Genomic DNA, 18,215 nt, shown 5'->3' with positions numbered 1-18,215 from the left:
CTGTCGCCCCAGATGCAGAAAGGGTCGTGGGCATGGTGGAACAGGGAGGTGAGTTGGATAGCAAATGGACAGACAAGTTGTACGCAGAAAATCCGGACTTGTCTTGAGAGCAAGGAGACAAGTTGCGTACCTTACTGCGGAAATTTGCTGATATTTTCAACCAGGGAAAACTTGATATCGGCCGCACCTCTTTGCTGCAACACCACATTGACATTGGTGATACAGCTCCCATTAGGCAATACTCATATAGGTTGATCCAAAGGGAGAAAGAACATGCTCAGCAGGCGGTTGAGGAAATGTTGGCCACTGACATAATTTCCCCCTCTACCAGCCCTTGGGGTGCCCCCATAGTGCTCGTTAAAAAAATGGACGGGAGCCTGCAGTTTTGCGCCGATTTTTGCTAACTAAATAAGGTCTCAGTAGCAGACGCATATCCGCTCCCCCAGATTCCCTGGACATGTTGTCAGGTGCACGGTTCTTCTCGACTCTCGATTTGTTGTCAGGGTTTTGGCAGCTACCCCTTGATGAGGATTCCAAACCGAAGACTGCATTCCGAACTCCCCAGGAACTATTCTGGGGAGTTCGGAACTTATGGGGTTGCATTTGGCGCCAGCCATGTTCAAAAGACTAATGGAAATGGTCTTGGCGGGTCTGCAATGGGACTTGTGCCTTATTTATCTCAACGACGTCATTGTGTTCGGGCTCACTTTTGAAGAGCATTTGCAGCGGTTGCGTTCTGTGTTCCTAATGATATGGGCAGCTAATCTCAAGTTGAAACTGGAAAAATACCATTGTTACAAACCTCTGTGCGGTATTTGGGTCACATTGTCAGCGCTTCCGGAATAGCTATGGCTTCAGACAAAACAGCATGCATATGTGATTGGACAACCCCCAAGTCGGTGGGTGAATTCAGCAGTTTTGTTGGGTTCACGTCCTATTACCGACGGTTCGTTCCTCAATTCGCAACCAAAAGTTTAGCTGGGGGGGGGGAAGGAGGAGGCTACATTCGCCACGCTGCGTGATCACCTTGCTAACGCAATCCGGATTTCTCCTTGCCATTCGTATTAAATACAGATGCCAGTGATACGGGCATAGGCGCTGTCTTGTTCCAGGTAAAGAATGGTGTGGAAAGGGTGGTCGTGTATGGTAGTTGCATCCTGTCCACCGTGGAGCAGCGCTATTGTGTAACCCGCAGGGAGCTTTTGGCCATGATATATTTCATACAGTAGCATAGGCCATATCTTTATGGCAGGAACTTTGTAGTTCGCACGGACCACGTGGCCCTTCAGTACTCCTTGCGAGTTGACCAGCCTTCCGACCAGCTTTCGCGGTGGTTGGAAATACTGCAGGAGTACTCGTTCAGGGTGGTTTACCAAAAAGGTCTGCAGCACTGAAATGGAGATGCACTGTCCCGCCTGCCGCCGAGTGAGCAATGTGCATGCTCGGCGGGTGCTGCAAGGTGTAAACCACCAGCGGCTGGGTCGCCACAGGTCGTCGCGGCCTTACGCACGCCGAGTGGGGACGGCTGCAGGTGGAAGACATGTCGTTGCTGAGCTTGCGGCGCCGCGCTCCAACGGGAGTGTGCCAAATAATCCTTTGAGCAGGACTTTGATGAGGTGGGATAAGGGACTGCAGCATCATTGTATAGTGGTTCCCACTGCCCTGCGAGGTAGAGTGACGCGGGTGGTGCACGGAAAACGTTGATGCTGCAATGAGATTTTTATTGGCCGGGTATGTCAAACGATGTGCACCACCTGGTGAAGGGCTGCACTGATTGTGCGTCCCGGAAACCATCATTGGGAAGGGCTCAGACTCCATTGCAATGCATCCCAATGTCTCAAATTAATGAATTTGTTGCGCTTGACATTCTGGGGCCATTTCCGGCTTCCCAAAAGGGGAATACATTTCTACTGAATTGTTTTTTTACCCTTTCATCTGGCAACAATACTGACACCTTTTTTACAAGGAGTCATGTTTGCATTGACCACAATACCTGTGGTCGGAATGCAAACAAAAAACACGTCATCTGGTCCAACACCATGATAGACGTGACTCTAAGGAAAGCTGTCTCGGGTGTGGACCAATCAATTTAAAGGACAGCGCATACATTATCAGAGTTATGTTATTTGTTTGCATTCCGACCGCAGGTATTGTGGTCAATGCAAACATGACGCCTTGTAAAAAAGATGTCAGTTTTGTTGCCAGATAAAAGGGTAAAAAAACAATAATCATATTTTGCTACTGCAAAAGAGGTTCCAATGGTGTAAATTTCTCCTGTTTAACATGTAGGTTTTCACGATCAATATTATTCATAATAAACGTTTTTGGGTTAGATCGCATTGTTTATAAATGTGTCATAACCCTCCACCACCCGACACGGCCAATCAGCAAAAAAGTGTCATCTGGTCGAGCACCAATTGGGTCGAGGCTCAAAAGAAAGCCGTCTCTTGGTGTGGACCAATCAGTTTCAAGGACAATGCATATATTATCATAGTATGTTTTTTGTTTGCATTGTGACTGCAGGTATTGTGGTCAATGCAGACATGAATCCTCGTAAAAAGGTTTCAGTTTTGTTGCCAGAAAAAAGGGGAAAAACCCTATGATTACATTTTGGTACTTGCAAAGGAGGTCTAATGATGTAGATGCTCACCCCGGGCCCTCATTACTTTGATAGTGCATTGTCGTTGAGCTGTACGCCTTTTGGTGCCATCTGGTGGAGCACCAATTGGGTCGAGGCTCAAAAGAAAGCCGTCCGTTGGTGTGGACCAATCAGTTTCAAGGACAATGCATATATTATCATAGCATGTTTTTTGTTTGCATTTTGACTGCAGGTATTGTGGTTAATGCAGACATGAATCCTTGTAAAAAGGTTTCAGTTTTGTTGCCAGAAAAAAGGGGAAAAACCCTATTATTACATTTTGGTACTGGCAAAGGAGGTCTAATGATGTAGATGCTCACCCCGAGCCCTCATTACTTTGATAGTGCATTGTCTTTGAGCTGTACGCCTTTTGGCGCCATCTGGCCGAGCACCAATTGGGTCGAGGCTCAAAAGAAAGCCGTCCCTTGGAGTGGACCAATCAGTTTCAAGGACAATGCATATATTATCATAGTATGTTTTTGTTTGCATTTTGACTGCAGGTATTGTGGTTAATGCAGACATGAATCCTTGTAAAAAGATTTCAGTTTTGTTGCCAGAAAAAAGGGGAAAACCCCTATTATTAAAAGACAAATAGTTCACTACTTTAGCCCACCGGTGTGTTGAAGAGTGAATTCACAACATTTACCAAAAAAATTTTAGTACGACGTTTCGCTGGTAATTACATCCAGCATTATCGAGCAATTTGCCAGAATGGTGAAGCCCTCACTTGCTCCCGGTCTTAAACAGAGCAGCAGCATGACGTCATCATTTAACTCATTCAGCTGCAGTGATTTGACGTGGAGGGGAGGGGGGTATTGTAATTATATAGACAGTTAATTATGATTAGTAATAAGTTGTAGATTAGTAATGAGTTGTAATGTGTGTTATTGTAATTATATGCTACGTTAGTAATCAGTTAATTAGTATGTGTTTCCCCTATAAGGAATGTAATATGTATTATTTAATAATACACTTCCAAGCCGCACTAAGCCTGTAGCTGTCAGAGCGATTAAAGTTATTTCAATTTCTCTCAATTTCAATGGATTCTCTAATTAGTCTTTGCCAGTAATAATTAGTTTTGCACAACACTTCAACGTTATCAAAATCAATTAAGTGTTCTTGTTGGCAAGCGGTGATTTCTTTAAACAAAAGGAAGGAGCAGCAATGGGCAAGAGAGGGCTCTCTTTTATCTCCTGCTATAGCAAATCTGTACATGGAAAACTTTGAAACAAGAGCACTTGCCTTGAGTACATTAAAACCATCTTTTTGGTTTAGACATGTGGATGACACTTTGGTTGTCTGGCCACATGGTAAAGATACACTTAATGTTTTTCTAAATCATCTCAATGCACAAAACCCGGCCATCCAGTTCGCCATGGAAATGGAGGTGAATAACACACTCCCGCTCCTAGATATTTTGCTTGGACATGACCGTTTGTGTTATGGTCGAAACATCGTGAGAATTTTTATTGTTTTATATATATTTTATTATTTTATTGTTTCCCTTCAACGTGACTTTACCGAAAGAACTAAGAATATGAATTACTGCAGTCACGAAAGCTTTAAATCAAAATTTATAGGATTTATTGTTTATGTGGCAGATGCTATATTGGACAGACGGTACGTAACATCAGTGTAAGACTAAAATAACACCAAAGAAATATTAAATTATCTCAAACACAACTGTCGGCAGTGGCAGAACATGCTTGCCAACAAGGACACTAAATTGATTTTGATAACGTTGAAGTGTTGTGCAAAACTAATTATTACTGGCAAAGACTAATTAGAGAATCCATTGAAATTGAGAGAAATAAAAATAACTTTAATCGCTCTGACAGCTACGGCTTAGTGCGGCCTGGATGCGTATTATTAAATAATACATGTTATATTTCCTTATAGGGGAAACACATGCTAAGTAACTGATTACTAACGTAGCATATAATTACAATGACACAATACAACTAATTACTAATCTACAACTTATTACTAATCATAACAATTAACTGATTACTAATCTAACATATAATTACAATACCCCCCCCCCTCCGTCTCAAATCACTGCACCTGAATGCGTTAAGTGATGACGTCATTGCTGTTCTATTTAAGACTGGGAGCAAGTGAGGGCTTCACCATTCTGGCAACTTGCCCGATAATGCTGGATTTAATTACCAGCGAAACGTCGTACTCAAAAACTGTAAATGTTGTGAATTCACTCTTCAACAGACCCGTGGGATAAAGTAGTGAACTATTTGTTTTTTGTCAACGTGTCACTTTTTTGCTGATAGGCCGTGTCGGGTGGTGGAGGGTTACGACACATTTATAAACATCGCGATCTAACCCAAAAACGTTTATTATGAAATTTCTCCTGGTCGTTGTGGAATATTTTTCCCGGTGGCCAATGGCTTGGGCACAACCAGACCAATGGGCTGCATCCATTGCCGACGCTTTTTTGCATGGCTACGTGGTGGACAACGTAGCGCCTGACCAGCTTCTCACGGATCAAGGGCGAAATTTTTCATCAAAGCTGCTGCGTGAGGTGTGCGATGCTCTGGGAACCAAAAAGATTAGAACTTCACCATACCATCCTAAAACGGATGGCATGGTCGAACGCCTGCACAGGACCTTAACGTCAATGCTCTGTTAAGCAATTAATGAGGCACAGACAGATTGGAATTTGCACATCTCGAGAGTTCTAGCAGCGTACTGGATGGCCCCACACGCTGTGCTGGTGGGTAAGTACCTCCTCACACTCGCTGCCATTACCACTACCACAGCCTCAGAAAGGACAGAGGGTGCTGGACATCAAGCGAATGCACAACCCCCTCAAGCATATGTGGACACATTCATTCAGCGAGTGCGCATTTGTTGAGCCATGCGATAGCATCCTCGGTGCCCATACATGGTTCTGATAGCCCTCCGCTGAACTTAGCAGAGTCATCAATAACATGTGAGGTTACTCATTGGTTTTTTCGGTAAAGTCACGTGTGTAGAAATACAATAAAATTATATTAAAACAAAAAACAATCACGACGTTTTGATCACAACGCAAGCGATCTTCATCAGGTGTCAAGAACAAATCACGGAAGTAAATACAACAAAAAGATGAGACACGTTGAAGGGAAACAATAAAATAATAAAATATATAAAACAATAAAAAGTCTCACGACGTTTCGACCATAACACAAACGGTCGTCATCAGGTGTGTGGGTTTGCATTAATTTATTTATTTTAAAACGGTGTATTTATTTATAAAACAACGTCAGCGCCACACGCAGCGATTTGGCAGTTTATTTAGAAGGACTAGTCCATCTATGTTCTGAAAAGAGGAGGGGGGAGACGAAAAATTAATGTATGCTGTCTGAAAGCCACTGTAGGCGTGAACAATCAATTAAGACCTGAAATGGTTAATCAAGTATTTCCAATGATTGCTAAGTCAGAATCCATCTGCCCTTTTTTTTGAGCTGCTGTTTTGTATTTACAAGAGGTGGTCATTTTTTGAGCTGCCGTTTTGTATTTACAAGAGATGGTCCTTTTTTGAGCTGCCATTTTGGATGTGTAAGATGTGCGTGTTTGAGCTGCCACTCTCGCTCTGGCCCCTCCCCCCCTCCAACCGTATTTCCTATTTAAGCTTCTGTTCATCCCTCCGCCCCCCCCCTCTCTCTCTGCCTCCCTGTCCGTCTTTCCTCCCTCCTTACCTCTTGGTGGACTTGTATATGTATTTCTACTGACCGTGTACCTCGTATTTTTCATTCTATCTATGCTGGTATGTGCAATCCAAAGGTTGAACACGAAATTTAACACTCTTCTGAAATTCGTGGTCCGCCAGGAAGTGTCTAACTGTGTTGTTGGCCTGATTGAATGTGCTTCACATAATGCATTTTCAGGTTTGTTGAATTCTCGTCTCTCATCTTTTTGTTGTATTTACCTCCGTGATTTGTTCTTGACACCTGATGAAGATCGCTTGCGTTGTGATCGAAACGTCGTGATTGTTTTTTTGTTTTAATATAATTTTATTGCATTTCTACATACATGACTTTACCGAAAAAACCAATGAGTAATTTTATGCAGTCACGAAAGCTTTAATACTTGATTAACATGTGAGGTTGTTTGTTTAGAACCACAGCTGCAGTTTGGATATTCACGAAGACCTAAATGTTGGAGGTTGGCTGCACAAAATTGAACAGCCAATTTGTGGACACATTAACACATATGCTTTCGCGACCAATATCATCCATAATAGAGGGTTTTGGATTAGATCGCGTAAATATGTCGTTAAAACCCGCCACCACCCGACACAGCCAACTAGTAAGGGTTGTCACGTAAACAGAACATGCCAATTCGTCAACTAGTGTAGTGACGGTAGATCCACCACTAGGGGGAAAGAGTGCTGAACAGGATGCAGCGGAAGCGCGGAGATGATCGAGGGTCGATTAAGTGGGGAACGTTCGGTGGGTCCGGTCACGTCGTCGGGTCGTGGAGCTTCAATAGCCTCGTGTATAGGGGGTTACGTAGTGATAAATACGTCTACACCAATGATAGAACCAGTTCCGTAAAAGTCCTGATTAAAGGAAGTGTTAATAAACGGATTGCCTCCAACCACGTAGTGTGTCTCCATTTAATAGCACTACAACTGGTAAGGAGTTATAATAGTTGGTGATACCATAGTTCACTCATGTAAACAAGGAGAAAGCAACTTCCAAGGTCGTCTTCGGACGAGGACGACCACGACAATGGGGCTCCCCCACAATCAACCCCGGGTCCTCAGGACCCGGAGATGGAGCGGGACGCTGTTATGCCGCCGACGTGGGGAGAAGACCGAAATCTCATCACACCGCCGCCTCCAAGGAGTGAGCGCCAGACCAAGAAAGACATTATGGGAGACCTCCTGGCCGCCGTCACTGCCCAGGCTGCCATTATGCAGCAGGACGACGAGAGGACGCTCGTCCAACGCCCCAGGACTTCCACCGCCGCCTTTTCCCGCGCGCGGATAACCCGAGGGACGCAAGCAGCGCAAGTGCCTGCCAATTTGGACAGCAGGCTGGAAACCCTCTCACCCAATTTCAAGTTCCGCTAACCCAGGCTGCCATTCGTCAAGGAATTTACACAGTAACTGGCGGCGATTCGGACGCCGATTTACAATCAAGCTAGCCAACTGGATGGAGGAGGCGCTACGTGCGCTGCCAACGGCGTTGGACGACGAAGCTCTGGCGTCGTTCGACGCTATTCCCAAAGAGGACAAGCGCTCTCTGTCCCAAGCTCTGGCTCAGATGGCGCTAATCTACGCTCCCCAGTCGCACAAGCACCAGAAGTTCGCCACACGGAGGCGGGAAAAGGCCAAGACGCCTCTCGCCTTTCGCAGCGCGCTTCTGGCACTAGCGAAGTCAGCCTACCCCGGGATGGACCAGGTTGGCAGGGACTCGCTGGTCCTGGAAAAGATGCTCCAGCTTACCCGGGAACTACAGGTTATGCTGCCTGCGATGGATGACGACGACCACTCCTCATTCAGAATTGCGCGGTGCCTGGAGGCACACTTCAGCATTCAGCGACGCTCCGACATGGCTGCAGGTGTCCTAACCACCGCGGAGGGAGGAGCGGCCAAAGACGGAGCATCGCCATGAACCTGTGCTTCCTTCTCCGGGGGTAGGGGAAAGAGGGCAGATGCAAGGCCACACGGCGACCGAGGACGCCCAACGGAGCCTTCCTCCCGCCAGAAGGATGGGCCGGTGGTGTGCTTTAAATGCGGTTTGCCGGGACATGTCTCCATCGGCTGCCGTGCTCCATGGGCAAGACCTCCCACGTCGCCGCTGTACTACAATCGCCCGTTCTCCTCTCATCGGGGCCCACATGCAAGTTGAGGTGTACCTCACACACAGCCCACACATCCACCTCATGCATCGGGCTCGGGATCGCGTGTCATCGGTGCGGGTCGGGGCACGTCGCGGGTGGGGCGCGTTGTTGCGTGTGAAGGTTGGCCATGGCGTCCCGCGCAATTGCACGCCTTGGGTCGCGGCGTTATTGCTGCAGCAGCAGGTTCGTCTGTTATCGTTGGGACTATCGATGGGATTGAAGTAAGGGTACTTGTGGATACCGGTGCATCGGCGACAATCATTTTGGAGAATATTTACGACTGTTTGCCGCCAAAATCTCACGCCATTTTGCCTGTTAATATCCTGTGTTTTGCTGCAAACGGTCAATCATTAGGGATTATTGGCCAGTTAATAGCGACAGTATGCATCGGCGACATTAGCTTGATGAGCCCATGTGCTTGTTTCCATGTCTGTGGCTGTACCTTGCCTGTTGGGAACGGATTTTCTAGCCAAAATGCCCCTGACCATCCTTACCGATCCAGGCTGCATAGAATTACCCTCGGGTCGCCGAATGGCATTTTAAACATCGCCAAATTTCTTCCGCACGGCAAATACATCAGTTCTGGCGATGGCCACCTGTACTGTTAAAATTACCCCCCGGCACAAATATGCTAATCCCTTGCGCTTAAAGAAACAACTTGTTAGGCAAAATTCCAAGGAAGGGAATACGGTTTCACCCTGAGCGTGTCGAACAGCCATCGCGTCAACTCTCCCGCTGGTTGGAAGTCTTTCAGGACTATTCCTTCATTGTATCCTACAGAAAGGGAGTCCGCCACACAAATGCTGACGCCCTGTCACGATTGCCACCCAGTGACAGGTGTGCATGCATTTCAGGCGTGGGGTGATGCAAGCCTGCTGATACAGTACCGCCACGAACTGTTGTCGCTGCGGCTGATGCTGCACACACAGACGTGCCCGACATGCGAGATCGTACACTCGGCCTCTTAAACGCTGAGTGGGGGCAACTCCAGGTGGAGGACGCCTCGCTATTTAAAATTAGACGCCGTATTAACGACTCCGAGGCCGATGGGAACCAACGAGTCGGTTCTTCGGTGATAATTTCAGGGGGCCTGTTGATGAAATCGGACGCTGAGTTGCAACAGTACAACATAGTGGTTCAAACCGTCTTGCGGGGTAAACTGACATGGGCGACGCATGAACGCATAATGCATCTCGGTGTCCAAAAGACCTTGTCTACGCTCCGCCTGCATTTTTTTTGGCCGGGCATGAGGGGGATGCACAGAATGTGCTCGCCGGAAACCACCACCCAAAATGGCATGTCCCCCCTTGAAATCAATCGGCGTGTCCCGTGTCAACGAGCTCGTGACACTCGACATGCTCGGTCCATTTCCCACCACCTCGCCGGGTAATAAATATTTATTAGTGAGTGTTGAGTACATTTCGCGGTGGCCGATGGCCTGGCTGGTGCCGGACCAGTCAGCTGCCACCATTACTGATGCTTTCCCCCATGGGTAAGTTTTGGATAAAGGAGCCCCGGAACGTCTCCTCATGGACCAGGGCAAAAATGTATCTTCTAAATTACTCAAGGAAGTGTGCGGCCTGTTGGGCATAAAAAAAGGTCCGCACCTCACCCTATCACCCACAGACTGATGGCATGGTGGAACGCCTACATAGGACTCTAACATCCATGCTGTGTCACCAGGTTACTGAGGATCAGTCTGACTGGGAACTGCGCATTCCTGGTGTTCTCGCAGCGTATAGATTGGCCCCGCACGCATCCACCGGCTTCTCGACATTTTTCATTATGTATGGGAGAGAATATGATCCACCCATCTAAGTTCAATTGAACCCGGAGCTGGGGAAAAGCAAACTGGCCGACCCCAACGCCTTACCCTCAAGCACTTGTCAGAGGCTAGGGAAGCTTCTCGGGAGAATTCGGGCCTGAGCTAGGCCGCAAATGAACGGCTGGTTGCTCTTCGGGATTATTAGCAATGTATTGCTAGTTCAACTTTCACGTACAATTTTAATGAGGGACTGTTTTTGTTCTGCTGCCTTTGTCAAGCTTGGGAATGGATGTGTAGTCACATAGAATTGGCTATGTAGCAGCATAGCGCTGGCTGCTGGCGGGCAAGGGGATCTGCAGCTTACAATAGCCCTGACAGCAGCAGGCCAAGTGATACATCAGAGGGGGATCTAGGGGAAAGGTCACGGAAGGGACACACCAGGAACCCGCGGGTAGGTTCTAGAAAGGGGGCGTGGCCAGGGCCGGAGCCAGGCCATGCTGACAGTATAAGAGGGGCCCCGAGAGGGGACCTCGGGGCTGTCGTTTGGAGTGGGATCCCCGTCATGCTGCTGGAGTCTTCATCGTCGTCTCCGTCTTCACCATCTCGGCATCGCCAGTCAGGCAGTCCACGAACTGTCCTGACTGAGAACCATAGTCGACTATAGACGGATTATTTGGAAGTGTTAACCCATTGGTGCGTGTTAATAAACAGAGTGCCTCCAACTCTTAGTGTCTCCAATTCAGTCACTACAGATGTGCAGTGACGTTAAGGGTGTCACTATGGTGTTAGCGCCAGGCACTGTCATAAGAGTGCTACTGTGCGCCTGGAACCTCTCTCTGGGGCCAGAGTGGGTGAGGCATGTGAACGGGCCCTCGGGGGCATAGTCCTGGTGACGGCCTGAGAGAGGGTCAGTCAGAACATGGTAGTCTGGGTGAAACCGAGAGGGCACGTGACTGGGACAGAGTAGTGAGGGGGGGCTCCGCGGGGGGCTTGAGGGACACGTGATGCTCGGTCGAGATCCTTCGGGAAAGGTCGCGAGAGCATTCTGGGCTGTTCTCTGGAATCAACCCTCGGTGCAATGTCTTCGATTGTCGGTCTTCACTTGGTATCGTGGGTCAGTCAGAATGTTACTGACTGACCCGGTTATGTAGTTACCCTGTTAAAGTAGTGTTGTTACCCTGTTGGGGTCTAGTTAGCATGTGTACGTTTATGTAGTTAGCCCTGTTGGGGCTGTGTAATAAACGTGTTGCCTCCAAGTCAAGTGTGTGCCTCAGTGTTCAACACTACAGATGTACTAATGCAATTTGAACTTATATACTTTATTTCTTTGTATTTATTTATTTAAGGGGCACCACAGTGGTGTGATGTTCTGTTCTTCACCTGGTATGCAGGTTGGGGGTTCGATATCAACCTTGACGCCTGTATTTTTGGAGTTTGCATGTTCTCCCCATGGTCACTTTAATATTTACTCCAGGTTCTTTGGTTTTCCCTCCACATTTTTGAAACATGCATTTAGATCATTTAGATTATTTTACTACTATAAATTTCCACATGATAAGCCACTTTTTCAGATATCATTTGTGGCCAGGTTCAGTGGGCTTTGCCTGGTAAAATAAAAAAAAGTTGAGCTATAATTTGTATATTTTTTAAGTGATTTGCTTACCATCCTTATACTTTGCACTCCTATCATGTTTTTTAATTGCTTGTTGTTGTCACGTTCTGACCTGCCCCATCCTGAACATCTGTGAAAAAGATCTTTAGAGCTCATCAGATTCCTCCAGTATAAGTAAATATTCTGATTCTGATATGTCACCACACTGGTCAGTACTACTTGGTGAAGGGCTGTGGGGATGTCTAGGAATGATTCTGAGATCACTTACCACGAATGTTAGTTTTGGTCAGGAATATAATCAGGTCACCCGAACGCATTTAGCATGAATCACAGTGTTGAGTTCTCAAGCTTTAAGCTTAAAGACTGGACATGTCCTACACTTGCCATGAGCCATGAGTGGCAACGCGAGGTGATGAACTCACCTCAGACCTCATTTGGCTCCACAGGTTCAGAACGACTCGACCCCCAATGTGAATGTCTGGAAAGTCATCGTCTTCCTCATTCTTTCCAACACCAACTTGAGTTTCTGTGGGTTCTACTGAAAAACAATAGAAAACACTTCCAATAAACATTTTATTCCTGACCATATTAATGCATATATGGAGCCATCCAATTGCTTGAACATAATTTAGCTGTCAAGCAGTCTTCACTCCCTGTAGCAATGTTGGTGTGGAATTAGCAAACACTGAATTTTTTATCTCAGCGTTTGGTCACCATGCAGAAACGAGCCCAAGTTGTCCGGGTATGGTGCTTGAAGAGGAATGAGTTTGTGTCGTTTTTTTAAATAACGAAAATAAATACTCATTTAATAAATACACTAATTTGTTAAATTCAGAGGCAGCCAGAACCAGTGGCAACAATTGCCCAAGCTCTGTGGCCCGACATAACGCTGTTTGGTCAACTTCATTAATGAATGTTTATATATGTGAGAAGAAAGCGGAGTACTCAGTGAAAGCCCACGCATGCAAATGGGTAACATTCAATCGCCGTACAGATTGAAAAAAAAATGGAAATAAACCCACTTGCTGTAATGCTACATTCTGACAAGCCAGGAGATGGTGACCTCGACGCCCAGCGGATTTGGGCACTTCACAAACTTGTGTAATCCAAACCCCGCTCACATAGTGCTGGGTTACCAGTATGCGTCACCAGTGCCCAGCTAAGCGTGGTGCGACTATTACACAGGCGCGCTTGCGTTGCGCTCCGAAACGAACGTGGTGGAATGTTTAGTGGTGATTGTTGCTCTCTGACCCTTCATCCTTGAGATGGTGCTTTTGAAGTCCCTTTTAAGTGCAGCTGCTCGCTGCAGCAAGTAGCCCCAAGAAAGCATCTGGACCTCATACCCAAGCAAAATATCAGGGTCAAACCTGTAAGAGCATAATGAAACAGGTGTAATGTTACACATCCTACATTTGGCAAGTCGACTGCAAAAAATAGTACTGAAGTATGATGTTCTCCAACTAGGGGACTTCAACATCCAGGTAGGAGGCAGGTATGAGTAGGGGGCATGGACTAGGGCAGCATGGAATAGGACAGGAAAACTACAATCCAACCAGGTTACACAAGCTATGAAGCAGCAAAAGATTAATTATAATTAATTTATTTTTTTTGCTGCTCCATAGCTTGTACCACACAGTTTGAACAGAAGAGGTTACACAAGCTCACACGGAGGTCACCGATGGCAAGACTGAGCCTCATCGATTACAGGAATACCCCGATAAAAGTTACAGCATTATGCATTGTTTCGCATATATGTTGCAGATTAATTAGAGAACATGTATCCTCATAGGTATAATTTTTCGCATATGCATTATTTCTAAACATTGCACACAAAAAATGCTCGTGCAATTTGTAAATGAGGAACACATGTGGTTAAAACGGACTGTTGTGTAATGTAATACCACTGTACACACATTGCGCTTATCAATCAAAATCCCTCCGCCAAATGGAAGTGTCCAGCTCTCTCTGGACATATTTGTTTTATGTTCTGCAATGAAGCCAGAACGTCCAGAGAGGAGCCCAGTAGAGAACCAGCTTCCTCTGGTGGACGTCGCTGTGGCTACAGCTTCATCGACAGATGAAGAAGCAGCTTCCCCTCTGTCTGCATAACACCGCCACTGCTCATCCAGTAAGCTCTTCAACCATCTCTGGTAAGGTTTATCTAAATTTTGATTTAATGCTTTCGTGACTGCAGGGATTCATATTCTTGGTTCTTTCGGTAAAGTCATGTGACTTTACCGAAAGAACCAAGAATAAGGTTTATCTAATTAATTTCTTCTTATTAGTTTAACTTATTATTAGCTAAAATGTATGTCAATTTATAATCATATCTATTGTTATACTCTTAATGACATTTAGTCAGATGTTTTTATCTATAAATGTCAGCTTGCAACAAACCCCTGATTTTAACAATGTCTTTGGGAATCTAGACTTCGCTTTAAGCAATTTTGAGTTAAAATAGATTTCCTATGAACGCAACACTTATGGATAGTGGTGTATTCCTGTACGTTGTAAACAGGGCACAACAGAGGAAATATTTTCTGAACACCAGAGATACACAGCTGAATAAATCAGTTCAGACCACCACTTAGTGACTTCTGAAGTAAGAATGAAGGGAGTAAGTGTGCTAAGGGAAATGTTACCTATTGGGGTCTGAAGATACAAGCTTTTCTTTTAAGACAAGGTTAATGGTGTCAGTAAGAAATGGGTCTCCTGCAGTAGGAGCGCAAATCCTGGTATGAAGAGATGGACTTGAAGATGATGAGAACTGTGTAATTGGGCAGTGATGTCCATAATACAGGGAGTTGTGACAAGGAGGTCCAGGGTTGGTTTACTTTCACAGATCGGGTCTTTTCTTGGCTATGAAAACCACTTTGTAGGTATGTTGAACTTCTTTCGCACCGTATGTAGCCAGTGGTGCGGTGCAGGACAACCAACTAAACACAAAAAGCAGTTCTAAAAATGAGTTTTCAATCTAGATTGGAAGGAAGAGCGTTCCAGATGGCCGCAGAAGCACATCTGTAGGCACGCAATACGGTAACCATCTTTTTTCGATGGTTACCCTAAAGCCGCTAACTGTGAGGATGACCGGAGTTCGAGTGATGGTTTATGCTCCTTGACGAGATCAGCAAGGTATTGTGATTAATTTGTGACAAGCACTTTGTGTGTTATGATTGCAACCTAATAATGCATTCGTTCAGCAACCAGAAGCCAATGCACCTCGGTGAGGAGCAGAAGGTGAAGTTGCAGTGTCTCCATCACAAGGTGTTGTTGCTACTGGTGATGTTGCTTTTTTTGCTTTTACACACGCAGCATGCTGGAGTCCCGTGATGGCATAACACCTTTGCTTTAGGAGTTTGATCAAGGCCCTCAATCAAACGCCCCCGATCAATGCATTTAATCAACTCTAACACTGTAAACGCTCACATTGTGAGGTGCAGGATCAGAATGAGATAATTTCAGATTTAACATTATATCAACATACACATGGAGGCCCAGGACTGGGTCAGATAATCGTCACTGGTATTGGCCATGAGCAAGAATCGAACTCGGGTTGTCAGGTTCGTAGAACAGTGCACTAACCGCTGCACTCCCGTTCCCCACAATCTACAGTGAGGGAAAAAAGTATTTGATCCCCTGCTGATTTTGTACGTTTGCCCACTGACAAAGAAATGATCAGTCTACAATTTTAATGGTAGGTTTATTTGAACAGTGAGAGACAGAATATCAACTACAAAATCCAGAAAAACGCATGTCAAAAATGTTATAAATTGATTTGCATTTTAATGAGGGAAATAAGTATTTGACCCCTCTGCAAAACCTGACTTAGTACTTGGTGGCTAAACCCTTGTTGGCAATCACAGAGGTCAGACGTTTATTGGCCACCAGGTTTGCACACATCTCAGGAGGGATTTTGTCCGACTCCTCTTTGCAGATCTTCTCCAAGTCATTAAGGTTTCGAGGCTGACATTTGGCAACTTGAACCTTCAGCTCCCTCCACAGATTTTCCGTGGGATTAAGGTCTGGAGCCTGGCTAGGCCACTCCAGGACCTCAATGTGCTTCTTCTTGAGCCACTCCTTTGTTGCCTTGGCCGTGTGTTTTGGGTCATTGTCATGCTGGAATACACATCCACGACCCATTTTAAATGCCCTGGCTGAGGGAAGGAGGTTCTCACCGAAGATTTGACAGTACATGGCCCCGTCCATCGTCCCTTTGATGCGGTGAAGTTGTCCTGTCCCCTTAGCAGAAAAACACCCCCAAAGCATGTTTCCACCTCCATGTTTGACGGTGGGGATGGTGTTCTTGGGGTCATAGGCAGCATTCCTCCTCCTCCAAACACGGCGAGTTGAGTTGATGCCAAAGAGCTTCATTTTGGTCTCATCGGATCACAACACTTTCACCCAGTTGTCCTCTGAATCATTCAAATGTTCATTGGCAAACTTCAGACGGGCATGCATATGTGCTTTCTTGAGCAGGGGGACCTTGCGGGCGCTGCAGGATTTCAGTCCTTCACGGTGTAGTGTATTACCAATTGTTTTCTTGGTGACTATGGTCCCAGCTGCCATGAGATCATTGACAAGATCCTCCCGTGTAGTTCTGGGCTGATTCCTCACCGTTCTCATGATCATTGCAACTCCACGAGGTGAGATCTTGCATGGAGCCTCAGGCCGAGGGAGATTGACAGTTCTTTTGTGTTTCTTCCATTTGTGAATAATCGCACCAACTGTTGTCACCTTCTCACCAAGTTGCTTGGCAATGGTCTTGTAGCCCATTCCAGCTTTGTGTAGGTCTACAATCTTGTCCCTGACATCCTTGGAGAGCTCTTTGGTCTTGGCCATGGTGGAGAGTTTGGAATCTGATTGATTGCTTCTGTGGACAGGTGTCTTTTATACAGGTAACAAGCTGAGATTAGGAACACTCCCTTTAAGAGTGTGCTCCTAATCTCAGCTCGTTACCTGTATAAAGGAGCCAGACATCTTTCTGATTGAGAGGGGGTCAAATACTTATTTCCCTCATTAAAATGCAAATACATTTATAACATTTTTGACATGCGTTTTTCTGGATTTTCTTGTTGTTATTCTGTCTCTCACTGTTCAAATAAACCTACCATTAAAATCATAGACTGATCATTTCTTTGTCAGTGGGCAAACGTACAAAATCAGCAGGTTTTTCCCTCACTGTACATACACACACGAGTGTATATACAACAACCACCATTCGCTACTAAGTGGTGATGATGTCACCACGGCGCTTGTGCTTGGCTATGTGCACGTTAAGGCGATGGGACAGACCCAGATGCCATGGGTTGCCTGACTGAGATGACTGGCTGATGCACCACCTGTGCCTCCTACTGTGCCAACTTGCTGTGCTTTAGCCACCCGGTGCTCTGCTCGTTGTTGTGAGCGTCACTCCTCTGTCTTCCATTATTGCCTCCAACTGCCCAGTAGCGTCCTTCACGAGCCTCCTCCACAGACGCCGATCTTGACACCGCTGGTACGAGTCATCGGCAAGTTCACTCAGTTCCCCTGTACTACATCACTCCATCTCTTCTCTAGCCCGTGCCATGCCCATTTAACCCCCTCTATCCAGCCGAACAAAAGCTGTTTAGGCATGCGGGCTACATGACCCAGCCAACGCAGCCTTTCCTGCCGGAGCTCACCGATGGGACTTTGTCAAGATCTATCAAGGATTTGTGAGCTCCTCACACAATACAGCCTTGTTAAACCCAGGATGGATCACCGGCAGGCCAGCCTAAATATTCCTAACTGGTGAAGATGTTCCATTAGGGGGGCCCACGTTTCACAAATATAGAGAAGGGAGGGCATGACCGTGGCCGATAAGACCTGAAGCTTCGTGTGGAGCGACAGATTAGGGAGCTTTCACACAGCGTTATGCAGCTGATGAAAAAATGCCGCTCGGCTGATCTGGAGTGAGACCTCTGCTGTCAAGCCAGAGCCAGTCATGAGCAGAGATCTGGACCATAACTAAGCAACTTTTAAATAAGTTGTTATTTGAGCTCAGGCGTCTGAGACAAATGCTGAGAATTCCGTAACGAGACAGGATCAAGCATGCATAAGTCCGAAGAGAACATGGGAGGTTAGTTAGTGTGGTTAATATTATTCAGCAAGAATGGCTGCACTCAACGGGACGCGTTTTGTTGTATATATGCCTTTCCCAAAAACATATATTAAGAGTGATAATGCCTATTTTGTATGTAATCGTTTTAAAAAATTGCAGTGACGCATACCTGCGAACTCCTCCCTCGAGACATCAAAAGGCCAAAAGGAACCCCCCCCCCCTGCCTCACCCACACAGAGGACATCTGGAGGTTAATTACTACGGAAAGTTGTAA

General features: G+C 46.1%; 1 protein-coding gene across 6 annotated transcripts in view; it reads right to left on the bottom strand.

Annotated features, from left to right (window-relative positions):
* Positions 1 to 18,215, bottom strand: part of REV3L (REV3 like, DNA directed polymerase zeta catalytic subunit) — a 154,016-nt gene that overhangs the window by 44,260 nt on the left and 91,541 nt on the right. For 4 of the 6 annotated variants that reach the window (XM_032951894.2, XM_032951898.2, XM_032951899.2 and 1 more), the window contains 2 exons: positions 13,114 to 13,229; positions 12,285 to 12,400 (listed from right to left, as the gene is read on the bottom strand). In XM_032951894.2, the coding sequence (XP_032807785.2) occupies positions 12,285 to 12,400; positions 13,114 to 13,229 (232 nt within the window). The remainder of the gene's footprint in view (positions 1 to 12,284; positions 12,401 to 13,113; positions 13,230 to 18,215) is intronic. The other 2 variants (XM_032951897.2, XM_076066423.1) reach the window with 1 other exon arrangement.

Source organism: Petromyzon marinus, chromosome 11, assembly GCF_048934315.1.
Source record: "Petromyzon marinus isolate PM22_M1 ecotype Great Lakes invasive population chromosome 11, UKy_Petmar_22M1.pri1.0, whole genome shotgun sequence".
Taxonomy (NCBI): domain Eukaryota; kingdom Metazoa; phylum Chordata; class Hyperoartia; order Petromyzontiformes; family Petromyzontidae; genus Petromyzon; species Petromyzon marinus.
The sequence above is the reverse complement of the archived record's forward strand: the minus strand, read 5'-3'. Positions and strand labels throughout refer to the sequence as shown.